The 9,166-nt window shown below is 35.3% G+C and overlaps 1 protein-coding gene across 1 annotated transcript; it reads right to left on the bottom strand.

Moving 5' to 3' along the window:
• Positions 1–6,146: 6,146 nt before the first annotated feature.
• Positions 6,147–7,908, bottom strand: LOC143617935 (uncharacterized). Its single transcript, XM_077090326.1, has 5 exons — positions 7,689–7,908; positions 7,231–7,425; positions 6,893–7,122; positions 6,720–6,816; positions 6,147–6,463 (listed from the first exon to the last, which is right to left on the bottom strand). The coding sequence occupies exons 1-5, from the start codon at positions 7,906–7,908 to the stop codon at positions 6,147–6,149; spliced, it is 1,059 nt and encodes a 352-aa protein (XP_076946441.1).
• Between the last annotated feature and the right edge of the window lie 1,258 nt (positions 7,909–9,166).

Raw genomic sequence — 9,166 nt, 5'->3', positions numbered from 1 at the left:
CATACATAATCTATATTCACCAGGTGACTAATCAATCTTTTGAATGGTGGATGCAGAGTCTGCCTATAACTCTTCATTCGATGAACGGTATCTGCAGTCATATGATCCAACACCATCACATCATCGTGTAGTGTCTGATCAATCACCAGGTCTGGAATCAAATCTTGGATAATAAGTTGAAGAAAGCGAGGATACATTAAGAACTTCTTGCGTTGAGTCACCATAAGACATTGTTCTTTAAGGTGATAAAAATCATCTCAGAGAAGTTGAATGGCTTATTCAATGTCAAGGCAACAAATGCCGATTGCAACATAACACGACATTCTTCGAAGCCACCCTTACGTCTACCAAGGAAATGATATAATAAATGAATTAAGTACTTGTATCGTGGGCACAAGGACGCCTTGTTATACAAGGACTTGCCCAAATCACCAGTATAACGGACACGGGCAAATAAACCACGAATCAACTCCCGATTATATTCACACGAATCATCTATAGTATACCTAAACCGCAACACTCTTCTAATAACCCCTCTCGTGATAGTGATAGACTTCTCGTTGATAGTAGCGATGATGTGATTCTCGGCTTATATATAGCGTGCTGAGTTCCAAAATTGACGTATAATGCTAAAGTAGACTTTCGGTCTTGCTGTTACAGCATAATGAATAACCGAACGTCTAATAAACGTCAATATATCTCCAAACACGTCCTCATCAGCAAAATTCATACCGAAAAAAGCACAAATATAATGCTTTTTGTCGTACGGAAGCAAAGGCAAATTTTGTTGTTGTTGCTGTTGTTGTTGCTGTTGTTGTTGTTGTTGATCGGCAACAGGAGGATCCTGATCCATATTATCAGCCATTGCATTATATAAAGAAACCCGAGAATCAGTTACAATGAATAATAATAATAAAAATTATATAATATAATTAGAAGATTAAAATTTAACTAATTTGTAAACAATATTAAAACAATTTAGTTGTCATTCGTTAGTATTCTGATTCGTTATAACAAATTGGTGGTTCGTTATGACGAATTATTGCTTCGCTATCAAGTAAAATAGAACGAATTAGGTCTAACGAATCAGGAGTGAATGTATAACGAATTATAGTCTGATTCGTTATAAATAACAATTGAAAATCTGATTCGTTATAAAGTATGATTCGTTATCCTGATTCATTTGATTTGTATAATTAATTGGACACGAATTAGTTCCAATTCGTTACACAATAACGATTGGCCCTAAAGCTTAATATTTAACTAAACATGTTAATGTCAAAATCACCAATAACATCAAAAGTCAAAATTGCAAAACTGAAATCAATCCAACCATAATTAACGATGTATAGCCGAATAAATGATCATAGGGATCTCGGAAACACGTCGCTAAGTGAATGGTCTTGACCATTTGCATCAAAACAGGATAGATTATAGGTAAATTAAGGTTTTTTAATAATTTAAAACCCGATGATATAATTCATTAATTAACCCAGCAAATGATCTTTAAATATGATGAAAATCATTACGCCATCATCGTCTCTACCTTATGATTCTGAAAAACAGATTAGAATGATGTATAATGAAGATCAGATTTTCAGATGAAATTTCGGCAGAGTAACGGTATGTATGAGAAGATGAAAGGTGAATAGTGGAAATGAAGGGGTTCACAAATCCCTATATACTCTGACATAGCACATTTTCCAATGCAACGAATCATCTGATTCGTTTGAATTTTGAAATAACGAATCAGGTGATTCGTTATCTTAAATGCACACGTGGCATAACGAATTAAAAGTAATTCGTTTAAAATTTAGGATAAAACAATAACGAATTAGATATAATTCGTGTTTAATTCGTTAAGTTATGTTTAACGAATTAGAAATCATTCGTTACGGAGTGGCGGACGCGAAATACGTTAACGAATTGGAATTCAATTCGTTATGAATGACTTTCATTCGTTATGCATGACTAACGAATTATCTTTATATAATTTTAAATTAAATTAATTAAATAAAAGAATAAAAAGAAACAATAAATTAAATAAATAAAGAATAATTAAATATTGATACCAATTGATTAAATAAAATATAATCAAACGAAATCCCGTATCTCGATGATCACATACCTTAACGTGTTTTACGTTCCAAAAACACTTAACGTAAAAAATAATAATAAATAAATAAATAATATGTAAACGAAAAAGCAAAATATTTTTGGTATTTTGAATTTTTGAAGAAATGTATTTACAAGAAAAATATCCGAAAATAAAAACATAGAAAAGAAAATGTTTTTGTTTTTGTATGGTTTTTCAAAAGCAGTACACATTTTTGGATTTTTGGTGAGTTTAAGCAGAGAATCATATTGACCATATTGCCCTTCCATCACAGTTTTATATTTTAGCAATATTATGATTTATGTTAAGTCGGTCATTGATATTGTTGTCCACTTAAATCTTATAACAAACTTTCAAGCATTTTTGTGATATGATTAATGGTTCAATTAGAGCACAGAATATCAGAAACTATCAGCCTCTAATCTCGGTTCAAGCTTAATTTGATTTTGCCATATCACCCCAACTTGACTTAAACCATTATAGCGTTGATCAAAATTTGAATTTATAAAATTTTGAGCAATGCATCAAGTTTCCTTTACTGTGAGTGAGTATATACCCATTTATTTCGGGTTCCGGGTATACCCGTCGGGCTTGGGCTTTTTTGCCATCCCTACACCCAACAGTCCTACTTTGACATTGGATTCAATCATAAACTCAGTTTGTTACAGCGGAAGCACATACAATTTGCAGCGAAACAAAAAATTTTATACATTAACTTCTTTTTCTAGCTAGTCTTCAATATGGATAGCCTTATACGCACCTCAAACTCTCCACGTCATCAACAAAATCTGCATGCATACTAAAAGCCAGCTATAAGCTGAGTGAGTTATAACGTTTTTCTCTTTTCATAAAATACGATTTATAATTTAATCACATCTTTAGAAAATTCATACATAACATAACCTTTCTCATTCACAATTTAGAACATTCATACATAACCTAACCTTTCTCATTCGTACATAACTATAAGTCCTCTTTAGAACATTCATACTAAAGTATGTCTATCAATCATTTCATAACTAGGTTCATTCATGCTTGCTCATAACCGAGCCATCTTTTCTTGCTCATAACCGAGCCGTCTATTCTTGCTCATAACCAAGCCTCCTATTCTTACTTATAACCGAGCCGTCTATTCTTGCTCATAATCGAGCCTCCTATTCTTGCTCATAACCGAGTCGTCTATTCTTTTTCATTTTCGAGCCATCTTTTCTTGCTCATAATCGAGCCACATAAAGTAAGAGGGATTTTCCATCCTAACTTATATTGCATGCATGCGGCCCAAAGGCTCTACACATGAACATGTACCCATTCGTCTATACATAACATTCATACACATTTAGATTCATATAAACATTCTACACAAGTATTAGTAGGGTTTGCTCCTTAACTCTTTATGTTCTATCAACTAACATTCAAGTATATATTACTAAATTAATATATAAGCATGTTCTTACAAGATATACATCATTAATTAAAATTACATATATCAATTCTTTCACATACGAGTATGCATACAACCTTAAAAACGTTTAAAGGATAAAAGGGGCTAGAACTCACCTGGATCATGTTGTGTTCCGAGTTAAGGGTAACTCCCGTCTTCAACTAGGCATGGCTAATTGTTTAACAAGTGTTAGTATTATTAAACTACTTTTCTGACTAATCGTAACTAACTAGCAGAACTAACCAAGCTAGTAAATTAAGTTAATCAAGTTAACGGGGCTAACTGAGCTTACTTGATAAACTAGGTTCGTTAGTTAGGCTTATTTGATCTAACGGGTTTGATTAACAAAGGTATTTACTAACTTAACCAAGCTAACGAGGTTAGCTAAGTTAACTCCGATAACAGACTATGTTAATTTAGTTCCTTGAAACTTTTTATCTAAGTTAACCACTAAAACCTAGGATTAACAAGATAGTTATTAATTTCTTAGTATATCTTTTATTAATATTTATTTATGTAGTTATCGGGGCTAACAGTGTCTTTCATAAATCCAACGAGACTTAGCGAAGTTAAAATATAACAGAATTACAGAAATTGTCCTTTATGTTTACACCAAATTTCACTAGTGGTCCCTTATCTTTCAAATTGATGTTTATTATCCTTTACGTTTTAAAAAGTAACACATTTTGTCCTTTAGGCCTAACCCAGTTAAAAAATCCCGTTAAGTCATGTCACGTGCTTCTCACGTGGGGGTATTCCTTCATTTCAATTCGTTTATGATTTAACACATTTTAAAACCCCAATCCCACCCCCGATCGTTCCCCCGTTCATTCAACAGGTAATTGTAGGGTTCCCAAAATCCGCAAATCCGAAATTCGATTCTTCACCAAATCCATCCCAAATTCGATTCTTCATGGTTTTCTTCAAATGTGGTAAAGAGGCAATCATCCTCATTTCATGGACACCCAAGAACCCAGGTCGCCGTTTCTACTCTTGTCCGGACCAGGTAATGATTTGTTTGTTCGATCAAAGGTTTGAATGATAGTGGTCTGAAATCAGATTTTTTTTGTCGAAACCTAGGATTCAAGATGTGGATTCATTGGTTAGTTTGATCAAAGGTGTGAAAGATGCACAGACATCATTCCTGGTTTGATTAGGGCAAAGAACAAACTTGAAGATGCTCTTAAAAGTTGTGAAGGCAAACTGACTGCAAGTGAATCTAGTGCAAAGAATCTGAAGAAGATGTTGGTTGTTAGCTGGCTAGGGTTTATTTTTTATTTTATGTTCTTTTGATGCAAGTGCAATGTTGTTGTTTTAGTTTGCTAGGTAGGCCAGTTGTAAGTGCAAATATGCACTTATTTTGTATCTGCCAAAATGATGTAATGTATCAACTTTTATATCCTAATGCTAGTGCCAACTTATGCACATATGTTTGTATCTGCACAATATGACCATAGTTGACTACACATAGTCAAACATACTTCAACACTATATGACCATGGTTGACTGCATATAGTCAAACATACTTAAACACTATATGACCATGGTTGACTGCACATAGTCAAACATACTTCAACACTATATGACCATGGTTGACTGCACATAGTCAAACATACTTCAACACTTATGACCATGGTTGACTGCACATAGTCAAACATACTTCAACACTATGTGACCATGATTGACTGCACACCTAAACACAGTATACACTACAACCTAATTTACTCAAAAACTCAAGTCAACCTAATACACTACACACAATACACCACAACCAAAACTCAAAACTCATACTTCAACACTATGTGCCCATGATTGACTGCACACCTAAACACACTATACACTACAACCTAATTTACTCAAAAACTCAAGTCAACCTAATACACTACACACAATACACCATAACCAAAACTCAAAACTCAACACTTACTTCATAATTTAGTTAACATTAAGATCATTAGTTCAAAAGACACAACAACCATTACCAAATAAAGTCAAGTGATCCCAAAAGTTCCAAAATACATAACCATAAACAGAAACCATATTAAACAAGTTCAAAATACTAAACCAACTTAACTAAACAGAAACCATAAACAGAGCCATATTAAGCTGCCGTTTTCCCCTTCTTCTTAAGTGGGCCTTTGCAGGTCCTCACATTATGGCCAATGCTCCCACACCTGCTACATGCTCCCAATATGTTCTTTCTTGTCAATTTTCCAGTTGTTGGTACATCATCCTTTTCCACAGCTGTCCTCTTTCTTGCCTTCTTAGGTCTACCTGCCATTGTATGATGCTTGGGTGCTACAATGGTTGTGGGAGCCTCACATTTTGTCCACATTGACATCCCATTTATTGGATTAATTTTGAATGAATAAACCAGCTCCCACCTATCCATTGTGTGCACCGGGTGAACCCAACTTTCTAATTCCCCCACCCTTTCTCCATTAGCAACCATGACCCAAAGTGCAGCCACAGCATGTCTCCATGGCAAACCTGTAATTTCCCATATAATTAATCATTTTGCCCATATAATTAAGAGTATATATTAATCATTTTGCACTTTGCAGACATACATGTAATTTCCCAGGCCCTTCAACTACAAGTCTTCAATGCCAAATTCACAACTCTTGGATCAGTGGGTTTACCACTCACCTCATATAGATCCCCTCCATTCCACTGCACATTGTAGTGATTTACCTGATTTTGGATTGTTGCAAACAACTCAGTGGCTCTAGGTGTCAACAAGCCATCCCATTTATCAATAATACCAAGCACAGTAACAATACTCCTCATTAGATACTCCCTTACATACTCAAGTGCAGATATTATAGGTCTATCCCTGCCTTCCACTATCTTGCCATTGTAAACCTCACACATGTTGTTAATCATTACATCAGAAATTGCCCTTCCTAATATCAAAGTTTAAAATGCTTACCAAATTAATCAAAATTGAACTTGCATTCCAAACCTAATTTACTCATAAATAATGTTAGTATATGAATACTAACCAGAGTAGTGTGACCTGGTCCAGGAATCAGGTGCTATTTTTTACAACCACAAGTGTGCTTCCTTGTTGAATTCTTTTAACTCATTCATTGCAGTTAAGAACTCAGGTTTTGTTGTTTTGGTAGCACAGTTGTACAACATGTTTTTTGTAAATTACACCTCTATATCCTGCAAGCTTCATATTTTCATGGATATGCCTAAGACAGTATATGTGCTCATCACAAGGAAATAAAGTTTGAATGGCTTGAAGAAGCCCCTGTTCAACACAAAGACATAAGGTTAAAAAGTAAAATAATGAAAGTAAATAAGGTTGAATATATGCAATTCCTTACCTTTTGCCTGTCACTCATGAAAGTAAACCTTGAATTGCTTCCAATTTCCAGATCTTCTGACATAAGCTCTAAGAACCAAGTCCATGAGTTGTTACTTTCTGACTCCACAATTGCATAACATACAGGATATATACCATTGTTGCTGTCAAGACCAACTGCAGTAAGCATCTGACCAGGAAATGTGCCTTTCATAAACGCACCATCTAGACCATGCAAATCCCTGTTTAATGCTTTAAACCCATTTTTTAGTGCAGCCAAGCATACATATATCCTTTTGAACTATCTAGTTGTAGATTCAGGATCTGTTGGTGGCTCAACCTCAATCTTCACAGTGCTACCTGGATTCTTATCAACTAACTCAGCAGCATACTCCCTAAGCAAAGAATATTGTTCTTTGTAGTCCCCTTCAACCTTTTTCTTTGCTTTCATCTTAGCCCTATATGCTTTCATCTTATGAACACTAACACCATATTTCCTCCTAAATTGACCTTGAACTGCTTTTAGTGAGATGTTAGGGTCCTCTTCAATTTGTTCTAACATTTGTTCAGATAAAAAAGTTGATGTACAAGCATAGATGTGTCTTGATTGAATACATGTGTGGTTGGTATTCAATGTTATAACCACCCAAGATTGAGAATCTTTTTTCTTTGGAAAGTAACAACACCCATGGGCGTTGATATTCATTAGGATTTGTCCTTTTCCCCCTCCCACCAACATTACCTTCTGCTCCTGTCCTCCCCTCCACCTTTAGGTTTTCCTTTTTTCATAACAGTCCCCTTACTTTTAGAAATTTTACCACTTGCACCTTTGTCTTTGGTTTTCTTCCCTTTAGAAGTATGCACCCCACCATCATCAACTTCAAAATCTGGCTTAAAACCAGTACAAACTGCCCTAACCCTAATGTGATCATCTTTGATGATTTTAATTAACCTTCTACTTTCAACTGCATGTTTTATAATAAGCTTCTTGGCCTCCTCCTTTTTTCCAAAAATCTGTCCTAGGTAAAAGTTTGCCATGTTTTCATTTGATCTTCTTATGCCATGTAAAATGTGTTCCTTGAACTTGTCTCATTCCCATCTGACTCTGACCCACTTAGAAACTTGTCATTGTCTATTACATCCTCCCCCAAATCCATTTTCTGTTCATTTCCAAAGTCAAAACACATCCTCTACATCTGAATCAACATTCATTCTATAATCACTCATGTCAACTTCAGGGTCAGTCATATTATTTTCTGGATCCACAATATAATCATCATCACACTCATCCTCACTGCCACCACCTCCCCTCAACAAAATCAGCAGCATGATCATCATCACCTATATCATTACTGCCACCACCCCCATCATCTAAATCATCAAAATTAGAAGCATGATCACCATCACCTATATCCTTATTGCCACCACCCCCCTCATATAAATCATCTAAATCAGTAGCCTGATCACTTTCAGATCCAGCTTCAACACCTATGTCCACACTGACACCACCACCCCTCTGCCAAATCACCTAACTTCTCATTTTCAACTCCAACTTCAACACCTATATCATCATGCACATCAACTCCAAATTCAACACCTATATCATCATGCACATCAACCCCAACTTCAACACCTGTATCATCATGCACATCAACCCCAACTTCAACACCTATATCATCATGCACATCCCCCCACTGTATTCCCCAGCCCCACTAGATTGACCAACATTCTCATCGAAGTTTAATTTTAAGGGCACAAGAGCATATGGTCCAGGTTCATCAATCTCTTCTATAGTAATAGTCCTAGTTGGTGAGGTAAAAAGAGCTTTTATGTTATTTATCCCATGACTGGTATAAACATGGATGATCTTATGATCTTCCACATGTTTAGCCAAGTTCAGACAATCCTGGTCAGAACTTAAGTGTTCAAGACCATTGTCTAAGTTCTTTTCAGGATGTAAGAACTGGTAATACCTTGGAACTCTCCCACTATAGCGTAACATATCCAGCATTATATCAAGCTCATGAATTGAAAACTTGTCTATGTCGACTAAGTCCAAAAATGTTGTGTTACCTCCAGCATAGGTATGGTTTGGAGGTGATGTTAACTTACCACCAGAATGCAGTCATATGCTAAAGAGACTTGGGTATAAAGCTGAAAAACCACAATTTTGAGAAGTTAATCAACAAGTTCATAAACTAGGGTTAAAAATCAAAATTGAATATCAAACATTACCGTATACTAGGTCTAGGTCCACGTCTATAAATGTTTCTCGTATGTACCAGCCTGAATCACC

This window comes from Bidens hawaiensis, unplaced genomic scaffold (genome assembly GCF_021521415.1).
Source record: "Bidens hawaiensis isolate Kalapana, Puna unplaced genomic scaffold, B.hawaiensis_p1.1 tig00060855_1, whole genome shotgun sequence".
NCBI classification, from domain to species: Eukaryota; Viridiplantae; Streptophyta; class Magnoliopsida; order Asterales; family Asteraceae; genus Bidens; species Bidens hawaiensis.
This window is presented reverse-complemented; position numbering and strand designations above follow the sequence as displayed.

Excerpts from the sequence above, each read along its gene's own strand:
- LOC143617935 (XM_077090326.1), bottom strand. The coding sequence starts at position 7,908 with ATGGCAAACTTTTACCTAGGACAGATTTTTGGAAAAAAGGAGGAGGCC. Across the intron at positions 7,123-7,230 it reads GTTAGTTGATAAGAATCCAG|CATTAAACAGGGATTTGCAT; the intron begins GTAGCACTGTGA and ends ATGGGTTTAAAG. Across the intron at positions 6,817-6,892 it reads TCATGAGTGACAGGCAAAAG|GGGCTTCTTCAAGCCATTCA; the intron begins GTAAGGAATTGC and ends TGTGTTGAACAG.